Source organism: Paroedura picta, chromosome 1 (genome assembly GCF_049243985.1).
Source record: "Paroedura picta isolate Pp20150507F chromosome 1, Ppicta_v3.0, whole genome shotgun sequence".
NCBI lineage: Eukaryota > Metazoa > Chordata > Lepidosauria > Squamata > Gekkonidae > Paroedura > Paroedura picta.
The window spans coordinates 70,301,498-70,326,776 of record NC_135369.1 but is presented as its reverse complement, the minus strand read 5'-3'; the positions used below and the strand labels follow the sequence as shown (position 1 = coordinate 70,326,776).

The window sequence follows — 25,279 nt, the reverse complement described above, 5'->3', positions numbered from 1 at the left end:
TGGACTGGAATAAGTCCAGAACTGATTATTCCTTTAGAAATGCTTATATTTGATCTGTGGCTGCCCACTCAACCACGTTTCCCAGAAATACGTAGTGTGAGCTAAAGTGCTTTACAGAAAGCGATTGTCAGCATTATACAATAAATACCAACTCAAAAAGTCCAAACCAGTTGACCCTGCACTTCCTTAAACTACTTGGCAGGTTCCATTGCACCCACAGGTACCATGATGAAGACCCTTAACCTAAGCATGCGGGAAGCAGCCGAGTTGACTTGGATCAAACCAGCCATTCTTGCTGATCACAGCACACTTCAGCACTTGTTCATTGCTGCCATAAGCATAGCATCTGGTCATTGTTGGAAGAATAAGAGAGTGGTAATTCCAGCATTTAGAGTGGGATTGCTGGCATCCCACCCAACCTTTGGTTCCTCATTCACATTTTTAGCTATGTTTTGGCAAAAGAATGTCATGAATGCTTGGAATTAAATACTTTATTTGATGCCACTGTGCATTTCAAAACAAGATCTAAAATGCTGCTAACAGGGTATCAACTAAGAAAACTTTGTTAAGGCTTCTTGGCAAAATGTGTTGCACAGTGTAATAGGTCAATATAAATTAATCACCAAACACCACTAACTGGCTTACAGATCAGGCTTACAAACCTGAGTTCTAACAATCCAGAATTCAACTGTTGTTTTAAAGAGTCAGGTAAAAGAGTTATGCTAGTATTTTAAATGCCTTGATCTAGATTACACCAGATTGCTATATTTAATTATATCAACATAAAAAACTCTGCATAATATAATTTTCTATCCAATCATTCCATAAAAGACTGGTTGCAATTAATACTTATACCACATGTATACAAAGAGATCATGATCATCCTTGTTCATCTTTAACTGCAGTTTACATATTCTGTACTCAAGCTTACCACTTCCATAAAAATTGAAGTACATGCAACGTGTTACAAGAGAAGTTTATTGTCACATTGAGATCTGAAGAAATTCCAATGAGTTAAAATGGAGCTCTATCCCCATCAGAGGAAAAAGGAACAATTATGCATTCTATTATGTCTTCAGAAATTTAAGTTTGCTATGTTGACTTTTCAGCATGTCCAAATGTATAATTTTCCTGCCTAATTATTAGACTATGAAAGGCAGTATGACTATAAAAAACCCCAAATTCAGCAAATCCTAAAAAGGGAATTACGAACACGATTTTTGCAAATGATAGCACTTCCTGAAGGTATTGACACTCTCCAGCTATGCTAATACATCTTCAGGAAAAGCCAAACAAGCCCAAGCAAAAAAAAAAAAAAAAAAAAAAGGCGGTGGCCCTCATTGATTGTATCATACGGGCTTCAGTGACTCTAAATTTCTCTTAAATCTAGTACATGCCTCACAACAGTACATGCCCCAAAACAGCACATTTACTGTATATTTTCAGTCTCTCTTGGTGGGTCACTGTGCAATATTGCCAGCTTAGGTAAGAGTCACCATGTGATTAGGATTCAGAATTTCTATCCAGTAGCCATCAGGATCCTGGATAAAAGCCAGTCCTTTCATTTTACCTATAAAAGATAGAGATATTGTTAGAATTCAAGACTTACTACCCACCATCAAGCTTCTCAATGTTGAGCATCTTTCACAGATTTCTGTAAAAATGGCAGCCAATTTCAAGTGGAAGATTCAATATTGCTATCAATTCTAAGAAAACCAACCTGCTGCAAGTAGCCTGCAAACCTAAATCATATTCAGAAATGTTAAATGTCTGCAACTGCATTGTATTTACTTGTCTCAAGAATCAGAAACATGAAAAATTGAATTCTGGGAACCATGATACCTTAAAACCATCACCAGCCAGGTACCTTCACATATATTATTTTGTTCTACATGATACATAGATGAAGGGAGGATTCTGCAACATCTTAGGCTTTCTGAAGGCAGGTTCAATTTCCCAATTGATTCTAAAATCATTTTCCATAGGGAGAGCACACAGCATTGTTGGGTACATACAACCTCCTGTTGCGTTCAAAGACCTATGGTAGAGATCTCCTAGCTTTGAGCCCGTGGGCACATTTGGAATTGTGACGTGGCATTGTGGCTGCAGCAGGAAAATGGCTGACACAACATCTGAAGTCAGCTACAGAATGATTGCCACAGCTTAATTGCAGTAACTCAGAGCTACGGGCCCTGTCAGAATTGTCAGATTTCTGCAGGGCCTGTAAGACAGAGCTCTTCCACCAGGCATATGGTTGAGGCCATGGTGAGTCCCAGAGTTTTCATCAGTGGATCCCTCCGCATTGGTATATCTGGACCCTTGCTCCCAATGAGCAAGAGCTCTGGCCCTTTATAGTTGGACAGAGGGAGAAGGTGGGGGGTTAGAACTCTGTATCGCCATCTTTTAATGCTTAGTGCTAATGTTAATTTCAATGGGGACATACTGGTTTTTATTATTTTGCTGTGAACCACCGTGATTCCAAATGGAAAGCAGCGGTATATGAATACAGAAATAAATAAGTACATATCCGTATGTTTTGTCGACAGCTGCTGCCAAAGCAACATTAAAAAAAAAATCTGCACAGCCAGTCAGAAACCTTGCTGGGCAGAAGCCTCTAACTAACTCTGTATACTTCCTAAAAACACTTCACTGTCAGGATTACTCAAAATTTTACTCTTATACACACACATACACAGACACACCCCTTGGCGGTTCAAAACTACTGATCTATGGCAAAAACTTACCATCATCTGGTTTTTTGACAAATTTTACTCCCAGCTCTTCAAATCTTTTACAAGCTGCATTTACATCAGGGACAGCAATTCCAATGTGACCTGAGCAGCAACAAATGACAATGGTGTGAACACCAAATCTGAGACTCAAGTTTTCTTTCACAAATCAATTTGTAGCACTGAAAAACACAATTTATCCAGAAAATTTAACACTATATTTTCTGTGGGATCTCAAGGAGAAATTATGAACTAACTTTTTCATGAACAAAAACCTTATATACTAGTCCCCATGCTACCTAAAATGGAGCCCTCAAAGCGAGTAATGGGGAATTATGAATATTGCAAGAGGCTGGGTAACACAAGATCTTTCTAGTGATTTTTACATGGTCCTTCCCCTGGAAAAACCCTTCTTAACTAATGATGACAATTAAGTTCACACTCAAGGAGATTTATCTGATGTTAAACCGAAGCTGACCAATGGCATGAAGATCCATTGTTCATGACAGTATATAAATTGTTTTTTTTCCAGGGTTTCTCAGTTGAGTTCTGCCTCTTGTCCCACCATACCGATCTCACTCTTTTCCATCTGCAGGAGTGGCAACAGTGGCGGTGATGGCCCCCAAGGCCAAGCTGCTCACCTTGCCACAATCCCTGTGAAAGGGTCATTCGACCCCCAAAGTGGCCCCAACCCCCAGGTTGAGAACCACTGCCCTAGATCCTTTTTGCAATCAAGACAAGTCTCTCCCATCTTATAATTGACTTAATTTTTTAGTTTATGTTTTTGGTAATACTGAAATTGATTGGTATTCAAGATTTGCAGACAACTCTGAAAAGAAAAATTGTGATTGTAACACTGACTTCGTTTATAACATACCAAATCCTCTTGGGTCTGAATTGCCATTGTGGTAGGTCTGGTTCTCATCATTTTCTGTGCCCCAGTTACTGAGAGAAGAAAAAGAAAGAAATGGAAGCAAAAGAAAGAGCATGTTGATTAATACAGCTTCAAATGAATCAAAGACTCTTTACCTTTCAAAAGCACAAATATTTAATGAGGGGAAGAACAAAAAGATGAAAAAAATATTCTAGAGCACAGAAGAAGTCAAAAGAATTTTTAGCTTAATGAGGATGAGCAGGTTGAACCCTAGAGTTCATTCCTACTACAGCAAATGTATTTCTGCTGTGGAAGCAATTTTTGTTAGTTTCCTCCTCCTACAGATGATCCCCTATATCAGTGGTCCCCAACCTTTTTATCACCGGGGACCACTCAACGCTTGACAATTTTACTGAGGCCCGGTGTGGCGGGGTAGCTTACTCCTCTACTCTCAACCACTGCCCTAAAACTCTCTGATCACTATGGTAATGTTTAAACATCCCTTCAAAATAAGATACAGACACGCCACAACAATGAACATAAGGAACATTTTATTTTCATGGAAATTTTAACTCATGACAACAACAAATCAATGGGAACCCTGAGCTTGTTTCTTTGCAACGAGATAGTCTCTTCTGGGAGTGATGGGAGACAATGACACCTGAAGTATGTTGTAAAGGGCCCGGGGGGGGGGGATGAAGTAAAGGGCCGGGGGGGAGAGAAGGCGTCCTTCACGGCCCACATCCAATTAGTTGACGGACCACATGTGGTCTGCAGCCCACAAGTTGGGGATCGCTACCCTATATTATACCTGGTGCTCTTTTGACCCTACATATGCACATACCCTAGGATTTTCCAAGAACCAAAAATTCAGGGCTGGGAGGATGAGTTACTCAGGATGGTCCCTTGGTATGCCAGTTAGTCAAGCTGTCTGGTTTACTAAGTGCCAGTAAACTAACCTTTTATGTACTTTTTTCTATTTGTAAACCTAAGCTCCATAACTGAATCTAAAACCCCTGTTGAGATATTTTGATGCCACAATACCTTTCTTTTCCTCCTTTTAATCAAAATCTGATCTCTGATGTACTCTTAAATATAGGACCCACCAGCTGGATAATGTAAGCGTGGAACAGCACCGGAACAGAATCTTTCACTCTTGGGAGCTTTATTTAATTGCAGGGACATTTTATATAATGTATTATTATTATATTTATGTTTACACCCCGCCCCCCCCCCAAAGGTTCGAGGCGGCTTACATAACCCCGTCCCCTAAAACCATTTGTTGTTGTTATGTGCGAAGTCGTGTCCAACCCATCGCGACCCCATGGACAATGATCCTCCAGGCCTTCCTGTCCTCTACCATTCCCCGGAGTCCATTTAAGTTTGCACCTACTGCTTCAGTGACTCCATCCAGCCACCTTATTCTCTGTCGTCCCCTTCTTCTTTTGCCCTCAATCGCTCCCAGCATTAGGCTCTTCTCCAGGGAGTTCTTCCTTCTCATGAGGTGGCCAAAGTATTTGAGTTTCATCTTCAGGATCTGGCCTTCTAAAGAGCAGTCAGGGTTGATCTCCTCTAGGACTGACCGGTTTGTTCGCCTTGCAGTCCAAGGGACTCGCAAGAGTCTTCTCCAGCACCAGAGTTCAAAAGCCTCAGTTCTTTGACGCTCGGCCTTCCTTATCGTCCAACTCTCACAGCCATACATTGCAACTGGGAAGACCATAGCCTTGACTAAACGCACTTTTGTTGGTAGGGTGATGTCTCTGCTTTTTAGGATGCTGTCTAGAATTGCCATAGCTTTCCTCCCCAGGAGCAAGCGTCTTTTAATTTCTTTGCTGCAGTCCCCATCTGCAGTGATCTTGGAGCCCAGGAAAATAAAATCTGTCACTATCTCCATTTCTTCCCCATCTATTTGCCAGGAATTGAGAGGGCCGGATGCCATGATCTTTGTTTTCTTGATGTTGAGTTTCAAGCCAACTTTTGCACTCTCCTCCTTCACCCGCATCAACAGGCTCTTTAGTTCCTCTTCACTTTCTGCCATTAGAGTGGTATCATCTGCATATCTGAGGTTGTTGATATTTCTCCCTGCAATCTTGATCCCAATTTGTGACTCCTCTAATCCCGCATTTCTCATGATGTGCTCTGCATACAAGTTAAATAGGCAAGGCGACAGTATACAGCCTTGCCGAACTCCTTTCTCAATTTTGAACCAGTCAGTGATTCCATGTTCAGTTCTCACTGTTGCTTCTTGACCTACATATAAATTTCTCAAGAGACAAATAAGATGCTCTGGTATTCCCATCTCTTTAAGAACTTGCCACAATTTGTTGTGCTCCACACAATCAAAGGCTTTAGCATAGTCAATGAAGCAGAAGTAGACGTTCTTCTGGTACTCCCTAGCTTTCTCCATGATCCAGCGTATGTTGGCAATTTGATCTCTAGTTCCTCTGCCTCTTCGAAATCCTGCCTGTACTTCTGGAAGTTCTCGGTCCACATATTGCTGGAGCCTAGCTTGTAGGATTTTGAGCATAACTTTGCTAGCATGAGAAATTAGTGCAATGGTGCGGTAGTTTGAACATTCTTTGGCATTGCCCTTCTTTGGGATTGGAATGTAAACTGACCTTTTCCAATCCTGTGGCCATTGTTGAGTTTTCCAAATTTGCTGGCATATTGAGTGTAGCACTTTTACTGCATCGTCCTTTAAGATTTTGAATAGTTCAACTGGAATGCTGTCACCACCACTAGCTTTATTGTTGCTCAGACTTCCTAAGGCCCATTTGACTTCACATTCCAGGATGTCTGGCTCCAGGTCAGTAACTACCCCACTGTGGTCATCAGGGATGTTAAGCTCACTCTTGTATAGTTGTTCTGTATAATTTTGCCACCTTTGTTTAATCTCTTCTGCTTCTGTGAGGTCCCTACCATTTTGGCCCCTTATCATACCCAACTTTGCATGAAACGTTCTCTTCATATCTCCAATTTTCTTGAACAGATCTCTGGTCCTCCCCATTCTATTGTTTTCTTCTATTTGTTTGCACTGTTCATTTAAGAAGGCATTCTTATCTCTTCTAGCTTTTCTCTGGAATTCTGCATTCAGTTGGGTGTATCTTTCTCTTTCTCCCTTGCCTTTCACTTCCCTTCTCTCCTTAGCTATTTGTAAAGCTTCCTCAGACAGCCATTTTGATTTCTTGCATTTCTTTTTCTTTGGGATGGTTTTAGTTGCTACCTCTTGTACAATGTTGCGAACCTCCGTCCATAGTTCTTCAGGCACTCTGTCTATCAGATCTAATTCCTTAAATCTATTTGTCACCTCTACTGTGTATTCGTCGGGGATATGATTTAGTTCATACCTGAGTGGCCTAGTGCTTTTCCCTACTTTCTTCAATTTAAGCCTAAATTTTGCAACAAGAAGCTCATGATCTGAACCACAATCAGCTCCTGGTCTTGTTTTTATTGACTGGATAGAACTTTTCCATCTTTGGCTGCAGAGCACATAGTCAATCTGATTTCTGTGTTGACCGTCTGGTGATGTCCATGTGTAGAGTCGTCTCTTGGGTTGTTGGAAAAGAGTGTTTGCTATGACCATTGTATTCTCTTGACAAAATTCTACCAGCCTGTGCCCTGCTTCATTTTGTACTCCAAGGCCAAACCTGCCTGTTATCCCGGTTATCTTTTGGCTTCCTACTTTAGCATTCCAATCCCCCATGATGATAAGCACATCATTTTTTGGCGTTGCCTCTAGAAGGTGTTGTAGGGCTTCATAGAACTGATCAACTTCATCCTCTTCAGCAGCAGTGGTTGGGGCATAGACCTGGATCACTGTGATGTTGAATTGTTTGCCTTGGATTCGAACTGAGATCATTCTGTCATTTTGGGGATTGTATCCCAAGACTGCTTTTCCTACTCTCTTATTGATTATGAAGGCTACTCCATTTCTTCTGCGAGATTCTTGTCCACAGTAGTATACCTGATGGTCATCTGAATTAAATTCACCCATTCCTGTCCATTTTAATTCACTGATTCCTAAAATGTCGATGTTCAGTCTTGTCATTTCTTGTTTGACGACGTCCAGCTTACCTTGATTCATGGATCTGACGTTCCAGGTTCCTATGGAATAAAAATCTTTACAGCATCGGACTGTCTTTTCGCCACCAGTTACTTCCACAACTGAGCGTCCTTTCGGCTTTGGCCCAGTCGCTTCATTCATTCTGGCGCTACTCGTACTAGCCGTCTGCTCATCCCCAGTAGCACATTGGACACCTTCCGACCTGAGGGGCTCATCTTCCGGCGTCATATCGTTATGCCTATTGGAACTGTCCATAGAGTTTTCATGGCAAAGATACTGGAGTGGTTTGCCATTTCCTTCTCCAGTGGATCACCTTTTGTCAGAGCTCTCAGCTATGACCTGTCCGTCTTGGGTGGCCCTGCACGATATAGCTCATAGCTTCACTGAACTACGCAAGCCCCCTTGCCACAACAAGGCAGCGATCCTTGATCTTGTGTTTATATCAACACAAGAAATAAGCCTCAAATACTATTTAGATTTTATTGTATGGGTTTTTACTAGGGTTTTTATCTGCTGTAACTCACCTCACCTAAAACCATAAAATGACAATAAAAACCGATAATTTACAGTAATGGCAACAGCGATGGCGTAATCTACTGTAACACTGAAATTACATTCTACCTACAGTATGACGTGGTATAGCCCACTCAGAATTCTACCACATTATTCTGTTGCATGAGCAGACCAGGCCTGCATGTTACTAAGATGGCTGGCTAGTCTGAAACCTTACTCTTTCTGACTCTTCTGATTCTATATACAGCTTGTGCACCAAAGCCAAGGTTTCACTATTAACCATATCCCTACCATTGGTTCTTGTTTTGGGTCAGAATAGGATAGAACTGAAACTGTACTACCTACCCTTCACTCCCAAAGTCAGGAAAACAAAAACCCAGCAGAATTTCAGACATTGCTGTCCTGTATTAAACAGTCCCTAACCAACCCCCAACACACACACACACTCCTTTATATCAACACAAGAAATAAGCCTCAAATACTATTTAGATTTTATTGTATGGGTTTTTACTAGGGTTTTTATCTGCTGTAACTCACCTCAAGCCTCTGGGGAGAGGCAAGTAACAAATATATTAATCTTAACACCGCCTGCGGCGCCATGGGCGCCGCAGACTAAATAATGCCGTAAGGGCTGGGTGGGAGGAGTTAGGGCGGGCTGTGTCCAGGATGAGGAAGGGTGCCGATTGGCCCCTCCTCCGGACTGACAATCGGAGGGCCCAATCGGCAGGCGCAAAGCACCTGCCGATTGGGCCCTCCAATTGGCCCACTGCCGCCAAAGCAGCAATTGCGAGCCGTGCACAGCGCGGCTCGCAGTTGCTCCCTTGCCGGCGGCCTGATGCATTGGGAGTCGCGAAGCGCCTCCAACGCGTCAGGCCGCCGGCAAGGGAGCAACCGCGAAGCGCCTCCGACACGTCAGGCCGCCAGCAAAGGGAGCTACCGCGAACTGTGCTGCCCGCAGCTCGCGGTTGCTGCCTTGCAGGCGGCCTGACGCATCGGGAGGCGCTAAGGGAGCTACCGCGAGCTACGCTGCCTGCCGCCTCGAGGGCCCCGCACTGGCCCGCTCGAACTCAAAAATGGCCGCCGACAATAAGAACCTGTCGAGGAGCCGCCGCCGCCACGCACAGCACCAGGCCGCCAGGGAGCCACGGCCTCCCTTCTCCATTCCGTTCCCACGCCGCCGCAGAGACAAGGACGCTGCGCCGCCGCCGCCCGCCCTCGAAAATGCCTCCTCTTTCAGGTACGCTTCCTTCCCTCACGCTGCCCTCGCCCATCCCTCGCTCTGCCCCCGCCTGCTAACGCCCATTGTATTATCTAATGGATAAATTGAAGGACTGCAGTCTGGATTTTCAGATAGTCAGGTGGATAGGGAATTGGTTAGAGAACCGCACTCAAAGAGTTGTTGTCCATGGTATTTCATCAGACTGGAGAGAGGTGAGTAGCGGGGTACCTCAGGGCTCGGTGCTTGGCCCGGTACTTTTTAACATATTTATTAATGATCTAGATGAGGGGGTGGAGGGACTACTCATCAAGTTTGCAGATGACACCAAACTGGGAGGACTGGCAAATACTCCGGAAGATAGAGACAGAGTTCAACGAGATCTGAACACAATGGAAAAATGGGCAAATGAGAACAAGATGCAATTTAATAAAGATAAGTGTAAAGTTATGCATCTGGGTCAGAAAAATGAAAAGCATGCCTACTGGATGGGGGATACGCTTCTAGGTAACACTGTGTGTGAACGAGACCTTGGGGTACTTGTGGATTGTAAACTAAACATGAGCAGGCAGTGTGATGCAGCGGTAAAAAAGGCAAATGCCATTTTGGGCTGTATCAACAGAGGCATCACATCAAAATCACAAGATGTCATAGTCCCATTGTATACGGCACTGGTCAGACCACACTTGGAGTACTGTGTGCAGTTCTGGAGGCCTCACTTCAAGGACGTAGATAACATTGAAAGGGTACAGAGCGACGAGGATGATCTGGGGCCAAGGGACCAAGCCCTATGAAGATAGGTTGAGGGACTTGGGAATGTTCAGCCTGGAGAAAAGGAGGTTGAGAGGGGACATGATAGCCCTCTAAGTATTTGAAAGGTTGTCACTTGGAGTTTCTGTTGGCTGCAGAGGAGAGGACACACAGTAATGGGTTTAAACTTTAAGTACAACGATATAGGCTAGATATCAGGAAAACATTTTTCACAGTCAGAGTAGTTCAGCAGTGGAATAGGCTGCCTAAGGAGGTGGTGAGCTCCCCCTCACTGGCAGTCTTCAAGCAAAGGTTGGATACACACTTTTCTTGGATGCTTTAGGATGCTTAGGGCTAATCCCGCGTAGAGCAGGGGGTTGGACTAGATGGCCTGTATGGCCCCTTCCAACTCTATGATTCTATGATTCTATTTTTTATACAATGGGCTTTTTTCCTAGTTATTATTATTATTTCAATGACAAAAGATACTATGTATTTAAGGTAAGCGTTTAAGAGGTAAGTGTAAATTACAGGTGGAACTTTGTTCATTTGTTGTGAAGCTCTTGCCATAGCCCACAGCTACCTTTTCCTCATGTTCACACTATGCTACATATAATTTATAAAGTATATATATAAATATATATAAAGTATTAGATGGCAGGAATGTTTTAGATTTATTCTTAGCAGTTGTCAAGAACTATCATTACAGTCCAAACGTTCTGGGTAGACTTTAGTTTTCATACTAGTAACATATGGTGACACACTGACAAAAACCAAAAGGCACTTTGTTATGACTTGAAACATATGCTGGAATGAACATTTTATTTTTAATAGCAAGTGACAAGCATATGAAATTCAAAAGCACAGCCCATATAATGAGTATTATCTTTAGTGATATTCTTTCATATTTCTTCTTACTGTAGAGCTTAATCTTTCCAAGAAGACTATTCCATTCCTGGGATGTACATTTCAAGTACTCAACAATTCCCCCCTCCCTTTAATGCCCAACTGATGATATCCTCCAAATACAGAAAATTACAACTGGCAACAGACTCTCCCACCCCCTATTTTTAAAATTACAAGAGCTTATGACGTCTCAAAAGTTGTCTTCTTTGAAAGCTACCATCCCTGATGCAGTGTGTTTCAAGACATTGCTGTAGTTACTCAAGGTACTCTGTTCTCAAGAGACTTGTATATTAAACAAAACATAACTATAATTAAGTCCCGACGGGGGAGAGATCAAGATAGCCAACAATACACAGAATTCATCTGTTAAAAGAGAAGATATGTAGACAAAGCAATTTAACACTCACTGTGTGAGTTCCACTGTGGCCTTTCTAGAAAAAGTCCAAGCTGTTTTCTCTTTAGCATCTTTTGGAATATCATTTTTATCTTCATAAGCCAGGAAGTAGAGAGAGAATTTCATAGCAGGGAAGTCAAACTTCTGGAGTAGTCTAGAAAACAACCAACTGATATATAAAGCCATGTTGGACAAAGCAATAGGGCAGCACCACATACATTAAAAGATGTGACATTGCAGTCTTATATCAAATTCTGAACATTCATAACTGTTCTGCTGTAATGGAGAGCAAAGACAGAAAAGCAGTACTTGCACTATTTGCTTTTCAGTGAGGGAGAAAATATTGTACTTATTTAAGAAGTGTACAGATATTAAAATCATAAAATAGCGATCCCCAACCTGTGGGCGGCGGACCACATGTGGTCCGTCAATTAATTGGAGGTGGGCCGCAAAGGACGCCTTCTCCCCCCCACCCCCCGGCCCTTTACAACACACTTCGGGTGTCATTGTTTCCCATCACTCCCAGATGGGACTATCTCGTTGCAGAGAAACAAGCTCAGGGTTCCCATTGATTTGTCATTGTCATGAGTTAAAATTTCCATGAAAATAAAATGTTACTTATGTTCATTGTTGTGGCGTATCTGTATCTTATTTTGATGTTTAAACATTACCATAGCGATCAGAGAGCGTTAGGGCAGTGGTTGAGAGTAGAGGAGTAAACTACCCCCCCCCACCGGGCCTCAGTAAAATTGTCAAGCATTGAGTGGTCCCCGGTGATAAAAAGGTTGGGGACCACTGTTATAAAACATCAAAAAGCCTAAAGATTTATTATAGGGCACACAGAATATTAGGTGTTCATGGATACCAAATCCAAGTAAGAATTTGGTTAAGAAATTAACCAAGAGGTTGCAACAAAGGAAAGGGGCTGTAAAAATGCAATTCAATTAGATTACATGCAGTTGTATATCTGGGTCACAAAAAACTAAGCAAAGCTACTATAGAATCATTGAATAATACAGTTGGAAGGGATCTCCTGGGCCATCTAGTACAACCTCCTGCACTATGCAGGACACTCACAACCCTATCGCTCATCCACTGTAACCTGCCACCTCCTTGAATCTTCACAGAATCAGTCTCTCCATTAGATGGCTATCCAGCCTCTGTTTAGAAATTTCCAAAGATGGAGAACTCACCACCTCCCAAGGGAGCCTGTTCCACTAAGAAACTGCTCTGTCAGGAACTTCTTCCAGCTGCTGCGGACCGCTGTTTCTAAGTGGGGGGAGAGGGTGGCCTGGGGCCCGCACACGTGCGGCAGCCCCAGCGCAAACATGCATGCATGGACTGACACACGTGCTCGTTTACGCCCCTACTAGTCGTCCGTCGGCGTTTGTGCCCATGCTGGCGGCCGCGACTCCCTCTCTCTGCCCCTCCAGGCCGCTAAAGCGGCCGATTAGCTTGCGGCCCGACAAGCTTCTGTCCCCCCCCTCCCGAAACAAGAAGCTTGCCGGGCCACAAGCTAATTGGCCACTTCGGTGGCTGATTTGCTCACAGCCTGGCGAGCTTCTCGCTTTGGGGGGGCGGGAAGAGGGAGCGCCAACCTGGCGCCGAGGCCTTCGCGGCCCACCACCGGGCTGCAGCCCGCAGGTTGGGGACCACTAGTTTAGACGGAATTTCTTTTGAATTAATTTCATCCCACTGGTTCTGGTCCGTCCTTTTGTGCAGCAGTCGGCAACCTTCTGGCAGCCCGCCGCTGCTGAATAAGGGGAGAGGGTGGCCCGGGGCCATGCGCACGCGCGGAAGCCCCAGCACAAACGTGCATGCGCGGATGTCCGCGCGTTTGCGCTGCTGGCATGCCAGCGGCCGCAGCTCCCTCTCCCCGCCCTTCCAGGCCGAAGTGGCCGATTAGCTTGTGACCTGGCAAGCTTCTCTTCTCCCCCTTCCCGAAGCAAGAAGCTTGCCGGGCAGCAGGCTAATCGGCCACTTCGGCAGCCGATTTGCTCGAGGCCTGGTGAGCTTCTCGCTGCGGGGGGGGGGGGTGGGAAGAGGGAGCAGCGGTCCGGCGCAGAGGCCTTCATGGCCCAGCACCGGGCCGTGGCCTGGGGGTTGGGGACCACTGCTTTTGGGAGCCAGTTTGATGTAGTGGTTAGGAGTGTGGACTTCTAATCTGGCATGCCAGGTTCGATTCTGCACTCCCCCACATGCAACCAGCTGGGTGACCTTGGGCTCACCATGGCACTGATAAAACTGTTCTGACCGAGCAGTGGTATCAGGGCTCTCTCAGCCTCACCCACCCCACAGGGTGTCTGTTGTGGGGAGAGGAATGGGAAGGCGACTGTAAGCCGCTTTGAGCCTCCTTCGGGTAGGGAAAAGCAGCATATAAGAACCAACTCTTCTTCTTCTATTGGGGCAAGAGAGAACAACTCTGCTCCATCCTCTATATGGCAGCCTTTTAAATACTTTAAATACTAGCACCCTATCTGGACACAGAACACCTAGCCACAGTGATCTATGCAACAGTCACCTCTAGGCTAGATTAACTGTAACTCACTCTATCCAGGCCTTCCCTTGTCCTTGGTATGGATACTACAGCTGGTCCAAAATGTAGCAGCCCAAATTCTTACCAGGACTCCTTGGAGGCCCACATCCAGCTGAACCTCCACCAGCTACATTGGCTACCAGTGGAATTCGAAATCCCATTCAAGGTGTTGGTATGCGTTTTGGCGCAGTTCGGCTGCCTCGGTGATCACTGAAGCCCAAAGCAGCACATAGGAGGCCAGCAGTGCAGAGAGGGGGGCCAGCATAGGGCCGCCAGCTGGCATGCCGCTATCCCTCCTCTCTGCGCTGCAGCACTGGCCACCTCGGGCTTCGGTGATCACCAAGGTGGCCAAACACTGCTGAAGCCTTTAAGGCCATACATGACCTTTAAGGCCATACATGGTCCAGGCCCAGTGTATCTAAGGAACTATCTCTCCAAATACGCCCCCCCCCAAATATTATGCTCAGCAAATACTAACCACCTGGTGGTACCCAGCCCCAAAGAGGTATGCCTGACCTTGACCAGGGCTAGAGCCCTCTTGGCCCTAGTACTATCCTGGTGGAATGTGCTTCCTGAGGAAGTTAGGACCCTATCAGAGCTCACTGAGTTCTGCAAGGCCTGCAAGACAGAGCTCTTCTGCCAGGTATTTGGTTGAGGCCAGACCAGCAGATAACAACTGGCCCTCTCACTTTCTCCCTCCTAAACTATGTAATGAGGGAGGGGCCCTGAAGCTGATGATATCTAGTTTCTGGCTGCTGTAAATCTACAGATTTCAAATTATGAACTGCTATTTTAACTGCTAACTTAATTTTACTTCATTGTTATGTATTTTATTGTACTCAACGCTGGTCATGTTGTTCACTGCCCTGAGATGGCAATAACTGAGAATTATGGTACTGGATGGAAGATACGCAACTGCATGACAGTGTGTGAGAACAAGATATTGGGGTATTTTTTCACTGCAAGTTAAATATGAGCAGACAGCATGATGCAGTGGTAAAGAAGGTGAATCCATTCTTGAGCTGTATCAGAGGCATCACATCAAAATCCTGCTGTATACGGCATCAGTCTGATCACATCTGGAGCATTGTGTGCAGTTCTGGAGGCCTCACTTCGAAAACTATGTGGACAAAATTGAAAGAGTGTAGAGGAGAGCAACAAGGATGATCTGGGGCCTTGGGACCAAGCCCTATGAGGAAAGGCTGAAAGACTTGGGAATGTTCAACTTGGAGGAGGGACATGATTGCTCTCTTTAAATATCTGAAAGGTTGTCACTTGGAGGAGGGCAGGTAGTGGTTCTTATTTACAGCAGAGGATAGGACCTGTAATAATGGTTTTAAACTACAAGTAGAATGTAATGGTGGATGGATATGAACTGGAATGTAATGGTGGATGGATATGAACTGGAATGTAATGGTGGATGGATATGAACTGTTCAGGAAAAACAGAATAGATCGAAGAGGTGGAGGAGTGGCACTGTATGTGAAGAAAGGGCTTACCTGTCAGGAAATTCTAGTGAAGGAGAGCATATCTACAGTGGAAAGCATCTGGGTGAAAATAAGCGAGGGGAAAACAAACAGTGTGGTGGTTGGTGTCTGCTACCGACCGCCTGACCAACGAGAGGATGTGGATGCTGCACTTTGTAAGCAGCTTGAGAAAATATCCAAACGGCAGGACCTTGTCATCATGGGTGACTTCAATTTCCCAGATGTGTGCTGGGAAACAAACTCTGGGAAGCGTCCTCAGTCATGCAAGTTTCTGACTTGCCTGGCTGACAATTTCATTTATCAAATGGTAGATGAACCCACAAGAGGTTCAGCCATACTGGACTTAATACTGACCAACAGGCAAGAGTTGGTGGATGAGGTGAAGGAGGTGGGGACCCTAGGGGGAAGTGACCATGTCCTCATAGAATTCCTTTTGAGATGGGGAGCCAAGGAAGCTTGTAGCCAGACGCGGATGTTGGATTTTCGTAGGGCAAACTTTAATAAACTCAGAGACATGATGAGTGTCATACCATGGACGAGAATGCTGGAAGGGAAGGGAGCATGTGAAGGGTGGGTGCTACTCAAACAAGAGCTATTGCATGCTCAATCAATGACTATTCCAGAAATACAAAAACATCGCAGGAGCTCTAAGAAGCCTATTTGGATGAACAGAGAACTTCAAGAGGAACTAAGAAAGAAAAGGAAAATGTTCAGGAAATGGAGGGAAAGACAGAGCTCTAAAGAAGAGTACCTACAGGTTACTAGGCACTGTAGATCAATCATCAGAAAGGCCAAAGCTGAGAGTGAGCTAAGATTGGCCAGGGAAGCCCATTGTAACAAGAAAAGATTTTTCAGTTACGTGAGGAGCAAATGTAAAGTAAAGGAGGCAACAGGCCCGCTGTTGGGTGCGGATGGACAAACTCTAACGAAAGATGCAGAGAAAGCAGAAAGGCTTAGTGCCTATTTTACATCTGTTTTTCCCCACAGGTCAAAGTGTTTAGGCACATCTAGAGATGGCTGTAGCCAAAGGATAGTGTCTGGGTGGCAGGTTAACATGGATAGAGAGGTTGTCGAGAGGCATTTAGCTGCACTGGATGAGTTCAAATCCCCTGGTCCAGATGAAATGCACCCGAGAGTACTCAAAGAACTTTCCAGAGAACTTGCACAGCCCTTGTCCATCATCTTCGGAACCTCTTTAAGGACTGGAGATGTCCCGGAGGACTGGAAAAGAGCAAACGTTATTCCGATCTTCAAAAAAGGGAGGAAGGATGACCCGGGAAACTACAGACCAGTGAGTCTGACCTCTGTTGTGGGGAAGATAATGGAGCAGATATTAAAGGGAGCGATCTGCAAACATCTGGAGGACAATTTGGTGATCCAAGGAAGTCAGCATGGATTTGTCTCCAACAGGTCCTGCCAGACCAACCTAGTTTCCTTTTTTGACCAAGTAACAGGTTTGCTGGATCGGGGAAATTTGGTTGATGTCATTTACTTGGATTTTAGTAAAGCTTTTGACAAGGTTCCCCATGATGTTCTGATGGATAAGTTGAAGGACTGCAATCTGGATTTTCAGATCGTTAGGTGGATAGGGAATTGGTTAGAGAACCGCACTCAAAGAGTTGTTGTCAAAGGTGTTTCATCAGACTGGAGAGAGGTGAGTAGCGGGGTACCTCAGGGTTCAGTGCTCGGCCCGGTACTTTTTAACATATTTATTAATGATCTAGATGAGGGGGTGAGGGACTACTCATCAAGTTTGCAGATGACACCAAATTGGGAGGACTGGCAAATACTCCGGAAGATAGAGACAGAGTTCAACGAGATCTGAACACAATGGAAAAATGGGCAAATGAGAACAAGATGCAATTTAATAAAGATAAGTGTAAAGTTCTGCATCTGGGTCAGAAAAATGAAAAGCATGCCTACTGGATGGGGGATACGCTTCTAGGTAGCACTGTGTGTGAACGAGACCTTGGGGTACTTGTGGATTGTAAACTAAACATGAGCAGGCAGTGTGATGCAGCGGTAAAAAAGGCAAATGCCATTTTGGGCTGTATCAACAGAGGCATCACATCAAAATCACAAGATGTCATAGTCCCATTGTATACGGCGCTGGTCAGACCACACCTGGAGTACTGTGTGCAGTTCTGGAGGCTTCACTTCAAGAAGGACATCGATAAAATTGAAAGGGTACAGAGGAGAACGACGAAGATGATCTGGGGCCAAGGGACCAAGCCCTATGAAAATAGGTTGAGGGACTTGGGAATGTTCAGCCTGGAGAAAAGGAGGTTGAGAGGGGACATGATAGCCCTCTTTAAGTATTTGAAAGGTTGTCACTTGGAGGAGGGCAGGATGCTGTTTCTGCTGGCTGCAGAGGAGAGGACACGCAGTAATGGGTTTAAACTTCAAGTACAACGATATAGGCTAGATATCAGGAAAAAGTTTTTCACAGTCAGAGTAGTTCAGCAGTGGAATAGGCTGCCTAAGGAAGTGGTGAGCGCCCCCTCACTGGAAGTCTTCAAGCAAAGGTTGGATACACACTTTTCTTGGATGCTTTAGGATGCTTAGGGCTAATCCTGCGTTGAGCAGGGGGTTGGACTAGATGGCCTGTATGGCCCCTTCCAACTCTATGATTCTATGATTCTATAGAATGGTACTGGCTAGATAACAAGAAAATTTTTTTCATTGAGTGGTTCAACAGTGGAATCAGCTGCCTAAGGAGGGGATGAGCTCCACCTCACTGGTAGTCTTTAAGCAGCAGCTGGAAGGGAGCTTATGGATACTTTAGGCTGATCCTGCATTGAGCACTGAGTTGGAGTAGATTATTAATTTGATTTTTTATACTGCCCTATTAATTTGATTTTTATACTGCCCTCCCAACAAGCTGCCCTCCCAACAAACATATAAAATACAGGAATATAATTTTAAACTATTTAAAAATTAGTTAAACTAGGTGGCCTGTATGGCCCCTTCCAAATCTATCGTTCTTTGATTCTAAGTTATGTGAGGCTTATGTGTCAAAAAGGTGATTTGCTAAACTGGCCAGTTGCTAAAGAATTCTCTGGTAAGAATTTAGAAATAAGAGAAAAGAGAAGAAATTTATGGTTAAACTGGCCCAGGTGTATTGAGGTGAGAGGGCACAGCTCATATAAAGTCATAACTTAAGACTAGAAACAGTTGCTTAACAACCACAGCAAGCCTGCTAGCAGCAAGGGTGTGGCCAATAAACTGAAAGCTAATATGGAAAGGAAGTCAATTACTAACAACAGGCATTGTTAGTAATTGCTAAATTCATGTGTAAGCCTTTGCTTTACATGTGCACATGAAAATACGTTACTCTTGGATGAGATGGGGTCAGAAATTAATGGAAGAAAAGTAGTTGCAAGAAGACAGTGTAACTGAATTTTTCACTAGTACATTTAAAGCATTTTTCTTTGAAAATGGACCATTGAGTGAGCTTGAACTCAAAGCAATCAAGAGAGAGAAAAATCCAGAGACAAAGATACCATCCCAAGAAATCAAGCTTGTTTCTGTGCTCTCGAACCACAGCAGAAACATTAGGCACAACCATGGGTGCTAACCTTGCCATCCCTGAGATGACCACAAATGCTATGAAATGACTAGCTGGGCACCACATAAAAGGTAAAGGTATCCCCTATGCAAGCACCGGGTCATGTCTGACCCTTGGGGTGACACCCTCTAGCATTTTCATGGCAGACTCAATGCAGGGTAGTTTGCCAGTGCCTTCCCCAGTCATTACCGTTTTACCCCCCAGCAAGCTGCGTACTCATTTTACCGACCTCGGAAGGATGGAAGGCTGAGTCAACCTTGAGCCGGCTGCTGGGATCGAACTCCCAGCCTCATGGGCAGAGCTTCAGACTGCATGTCTGCTGCCTTACCACCCTGCGCCACAAGAGGCTCTATGTGGCCACCACATAGCTTCCATTAATACTCTTAATTCCCAAGAGTGAGATGACATGAAATGTCTTGCGTGTTTTTACTTGATTATTTGATGTCACTAATGCAGGATACTTAGTAAACCAGTTTGACGTGTAAATCCAGCTTCATGTATGTGATTCAGGTGTGTAGTTGATCTCAAGCAGAAGAATTAAGTCTGAGTTCTGTGGCACCTTTAAGACGAACAAAGTTTTATTTAAGGTACAAACTTTCAGGTGGATGCATCTGACAAAATGTATGCATGTGACAGCTTCCACCTTGAATAGAACTTAGTTGGTTTAAAGGTGCCACTGGGACTCAAAGTTAGTTTTTATGTCTTACTCTTACCAAAATTCTGAAAAGAATCTGTAGTCCTGCAGCCTATTCAGCTGAGCTAAGTGCCACAGGTTTGTAATATCTTACACAAAGCATTGGATGGTGAAGATCTAATATGGCTTGCATCCCTGTTGCAAGCTATAGCACAAAAAATGTGCAACAGAGGCCTGTAAAATCTGCACAACTCATTCTGGCAAGCCAGGTATGAAGCTCTCTCAGCCTCACCTACCCAACAGGGTGTCTGTTGTGGGTAGAGGAAAGGGAAGTCAAATCTTTGAGACTCCTTCGGGTGGAGAAAAGCAGCATATAAGAACCAACTCTTGTAATTGTTGGGAGAGGGATCCTCAACTGACATTTTTCTTTCCTCGGGAAAAAATATTGATTTCAAAATATTGAATGGATGCAAAAAGCTTATCCAAAGGCTCAGCATCTTTCTGTTTCATACTTGTGAGGTAGGTTAAACTGAATGCCCCAAGTTTAATCAATGAGCTAAGGAGGAATCTGAATCCAATCTTACCTATTGGTCAGATTGTCAGAGCAGAGTCTATGATTCACAGATCTGAATCTCCAGATTTGAAGTGAAAGCTTACAGCATGATCTTGGGTTAGTCACACACTCAGCCTTACTCACAGGCTTGTTATGAGAATAAGATGAAGAAAGAACTATGCAGGCTGCTTTGGGTTATCATTGGGGAGAGAGAACAAATGAAGAAAACATAAATGGTCTTCCCAGTCAGATTCTCTGCTTATACCACACTGACTATTGTGCTTGTGAATACACTCCATAAAGAAGCTGTGAACTTCTAAACAGCACAAACAGACCAATTAGTTTGTTCTATGCTCTAGACTTCAAAAGGACACAGTTAAAGGCCAAAGATATTTGCCCAGTTTGAAACACAGGCAGATCTATGAGCCACAACTAGGACACTCAGCTTACTCCAAAACTTATGCAACAATAAAACAGTAATTGGAGCTAAATTGGTACTCCATTCTGGAGCACCAACATTCTTTCCAGATTCCTTAAATTACTACTACTCTTAAATATCATTTTTGCCTTGTACTTAGAGCAGAATTTACAGAAGCAAGGAAATTAAAATGAGCCAATGATGTTCATATCATAGTTGTATCAAATCCTTATACACCCAGTAGTCAGCCTACAACAGTAGGTATCTTTGTTGATATCAGGCAAGTTATGTGGAACTAGCATTCTCTATTTACATTTTTCTGTAAAGGCATATGCTTGCTAGAAGTACTTGTCCGTTACAGCAATATAACTTCCCACAGAATTAATCATACATAAGCATCGTGAGATAATTCTATGTCAGTCTTCCCTCACCTGGATACTGCCTTAGGTCCAAAATATTAAGAGGAACACTAAACTACAACTGATCTAAGTGGCATATCTCTTATTCTCATGATTTGAATTTTCTGAGTCCCTACAAATTGGGATGCAAAATTTAAGCATTTTTTCATCCTTTCTCTTCCATTAACTAGTAAGAAAAATGCAGGATGTGACAGTAACACCAAAGACCCATTCAAAATTACTCCAGTCTATGGATTTAATTGAGCTTCTGAAGTGACTTTGCATAAGATTGCGGTGGAATTCACACAGAAAGGAAATCCTGTAATTAAGTGTCTTGTCTTGTACTTTTAAGGAACAAACAAGTAAGAGTTTTGGAAGAATATGCCATAAAAAATCTAATGCAAAACCATTAATACTTACGTCATGCCAAGAACTCGAGTATAAAAATCCAGTGATTTCTTAGGATCCTTTATTCTTATCATTGTCTGTTGTAACAAAAAATCCTGCAGAGAGATAATTAGTTATATTCTGAAGTACTTGAAAAATTCAACATTAGAATGTGGGGGAGGGGTCACAGAGTAATTGAAATAAAGGCCCAAATAATATCAAGGCCATATGATATTAATGTGATCTTACGTAACTTAACTTTTCATAAATAAGCAGGATTAGATATGGAACACACAAATATTATGTGTGTAAATTGCAATAGTATATGTCAATATACTGTCAGAATTATAATTTTATAAAGGGCTACTGTTAAAGATGGTAGCATTTCCACAATGATGTTTCCCATGTTTACTGAACTTGTCTAGGCATTCAGAACGATTAGAAACAGAAACAAGAAAGAATACGGAATAATAAAACCAAACATTTATTACACATTATACATCCTACAAACCATTTTTGCTAGACCACTCACATCACAATCCAGAGCTAGCAGGAAAATATTTTACCTTAGAATGGGGTGGGAGTGAGAACAGAATGGCTTAGAAAAACACAGAGGGCAGTTCCATGAGAAGTTTAAAGGTATACAAATCATTTTACTGAAAGATGAATTGCTTTCCTCATGTACTGGAATAGCAAATACTGGATAGTTAAACACACCTGGAAGCCACGCCCAGCGAAGGTACTTTGGCCCAGAATACAACGCAGGGCCTTGCCGTTAACGACATGATAGGCTTTTATTTCGTATTAACTAATTTCCTCCCTCCACGCAAAGAAATGAAGTGTTCAACAGCTATCCAGAGGTCCTTTACATAACGCTGTAACCTAATGGGATCGTGTTAAGATTTGGCCAAAGCAAACACGCAAGTGAAAGGGGATACCCGAGGCGATTCCCCTGCTTGGCCCGGTCCGAGAAGCGCTCCCACGTATCCCACGCTATGACCACGGCACCCTCGACGACGCCTAAGGTAGCTCTACGCGCTCGCAACAAACCCCAGCAGTTCCTTCTGCCTTGCTTTCCACCGCCGCTGTTCAGTTTCACCCACTGCTCATGTTAAGATTCCTTCGTGTTACCTTCGTGCTGGGATCGGGGTCGGAGCAGGCGCTAAAGGCTGCTTCATCAGTAAGGCCGCTAACCTCGGGCTGCTCGGACATGTTTAAGGGTTACTACTAAGCCGCTTCCATCCACAGCGCGGCGTTTTATTGCGGCGCAAGAAAGATTACACGGGCGAAGAAATCTTCAACCAATAGACACAAGGAATGCAAATTTGGGTGGCCGGCTTTCCCCATCTCCGCCAATAGCAACATAGTCTCTGGACCGATACCGTGCGTTTCAAATTCCCGTCATGCACTGCTGAAGGGCGGCTGTGTTCCCAGATTGCAGCGCTCGGTTGATTTTAAAGGGAAAAGCTGTGGCGGCAGGGCTGGCAAAAAAAGTTTCAGCAATGAAGATTCAATTTACGAGCTGAATGTAGTGTGGGTGATAGCATTTGCTTGGCCGACGGACGACCAGCATTTTGAGAGGAGTGCACGTGGAGGTTATTGTATGTGAATTACAGATAACATTCCAAGCCAAGATAACTTGCAACATAATGGTAATAAAAATATTATACAAGTGGCTAAATTGTATCAATTTTAGACTCTCATGGCACTCCCCAAATTCTACAATAAATATGTTTGTGTTTAAGGTGCTCCAGAACTTTATTTATAAATGCATGGAAATTTTAATCAGCCATTGCATTTTTTTAATTCTAAAAATCATGTAGAAAGCCCTGCTACATAACCTTCTCAGCCCGCACCATGATGGGTATTTGCAAGTTTCTCATTAAAATAATTGCATTATAACACGGGTATAATTTGATGGGGCCACTTAGATTAAAGCCTGCATCAAAATTCCCTGGCAGGTGTGAATGGCTAGGCAGCATCACTGTTTGAGCCCATTATAGTGCTGTCCTAAACAGACTTACACCAGTCTAATTCCACTTAAATTAGAAGGATGCGACTCTGCTTCTGATTTGCACTTCTAGTATTTTAATCTGCATCTGTTTTTTTCCTGGAGATCATTAAGGGTGTGAGTCCCTGTAGATCTGATTTCTACTTTCTACCATTAATAAATAGTACAATCTAGGTGTATAGGAGAGGGCTACTTCCCATAGGCTTAGCAAAGTTTAAAGTCAGTGGCACCTTTAAGACCAACAAAGATTAATTCAAGAGATAAGGTTTTATGTAAAGAGCCTCTTGGATTCAAACTGAGATCATTCTGTCATTTTGGGGATTGTATCCCAATACTGCTTTTCCTACTCTTTATTCATTATGAAGGCTATTCCATTTCTTCTGAGAGATTCTTGCCCACAGTAGTATACCTGATGGTCGTCTGAATTAAATTCACCCATTCCTGCCCATTTTAGTTCACTGATTCCTAAAATGTCGATGTTCAGTCTTGTCATCTCTTGTTTGACCACATCTAGCTTGCCTTGATGGTAGAGCAGCGGTCTGCAAGCTTTCGCCCGCTGCGGACCGCTGCTCCGGAGTATGGGGAGAGGGCGGCCCGGGGGCCCGCACATGTGTGGCAGCCCTAGCGAAAACGTGCATGCGCGGCAGTCCGCACATGCGCATTTGCACCACCGCCATGACGGCGACCGCGGCTCCCCCTCCCGTCCCCTCTGGCCCACCAGTGGCCGATTAGCTTGCGGCTCGGCAAGCTTCTCTTCCCTCCCCTCCCGAACCAAGAAGCTTGCTGGGCTGCAAGCTAATCGGCCGCTTTGGCGGCCTACTTGCTCGCGGCTTGGCGAGCTTCTCACTTTGGGGGGGAGGGAAGAAGGAGCCGCGGCCTGGCACCAAGGCCTTCGCGGCACCGGGCCGCAGCCCGAGGGTTGGGGACCACTGTGGTAGAGGACAGGAAGGCCTAGAGGATCATTGTCCATACAGTCATGATGGGTCGTACACGACTTCGCACCTAACAACAACAACAAAAAGATCCTCTTGTGGCGCAGGGTGGTAAGGCAGTCGACATGTTGTCTGAAGCTCTGACCATGAGGCTGGGAGTTCAATCCCAGCAGCCGGCTCAAGGTACTCAGCCTTCCATCCTTCTGAGGTCGGTAAAACGAGTACCCAGCTTGCTGGGAGGTAAAATGGTAATGAATGGGGAAGGGAATGGCAAACCACCCTGTATTGAGTCTGCCAAGAAGACGCTAGAGGGCATCATCCCAAGGGTCAGACATGACTCGGTGCTTGCATAAAGGTGATACCTTTACCTTTAAGCTTTTATGTGCAAACACACTTCTGATACAGTGAAACAACTTCCTCATTACCCATGGGTAGAGAGAGGGTGTGGGGGGGGATTAGTTGCCAGGAAGAGCTAGTTAGAATCAAGATGCATAAGGTGCTGGGCAATTATAGCTGAGAAGGGATTAAGGCAGTTAGTAAAATCTATGAATAGTAATAAATTAGCATACAAAGACAAGAACAGATACAATAATAAAGTTTGAGTTTAGCTAAGAAGAGTATGTGCTTGGCATGCAGAAGGTCCCAGGTTCAATCCTCAGCATCTCTAGTTAAAAGGACAAAGTAGGCTATGTGAAAGATCTCTGCCCAGAGATCTTGAAGAGTCACTGCCTTTCTGAGCAGACTAGCCTTTTCCAACCTTTTGACCATGGAGTAACCTCTGAAATATTCTTCAGGCTTCCAGTAACTGCAGAAGTTATGCCAGCTGGCCATGCCTCTCTGCCACACCCCCAGAAGTTACATGTTTACAGTGTGCATGGCATCACTCATAAAATAAAAAGCTTCTTAAATA

The 25,279-nt window shown here is 44.1% G+C and overlaps 1 protein-coding gene across 2 annotated transcripts; it reads right to left on the bottom strand.

Annotated features, from left to right (window-relative positions):
- Positions 1-473: 473 nt before the first annotated feature.
- GLO1 (glyoxalase I) lies at positions 474-22,783 on the bottom strand. Of its 2 annotated transcripts, none has more exons than XM_077342064.1 (6): positions 22,558-22,783; positions 21,460-21,542; positions 11,459-11,614; positions 3,607-3,674; positions 2,745-2,834; positions 474-1,570 (listed from the first exon to the last, which is right to left on the bottom strand). In XM_077342064.1, the coding sequence occupies exons 1-6, from the start codon at positions 22,636-22,638 to the stop codon at positions 1,482-1,484; spliced, it is 567 nt and encodes a 188-aa protein (XP_077198179.1). In that variant the 5' UTR covers positions 22,639-22,783; the 3' UTR covers positions 474-1,481. The 2 variants fall into 2 exon arrangements, with proteins under 2 accessions (XP_077198179.1, XP_077198189.1); XM_077342074.1 differs by having other exon boundaries at positions 11,459-11,599.
- Between the last annotated feature and the right edge of the window lie 2,496 nt (positions 22,784-25,279).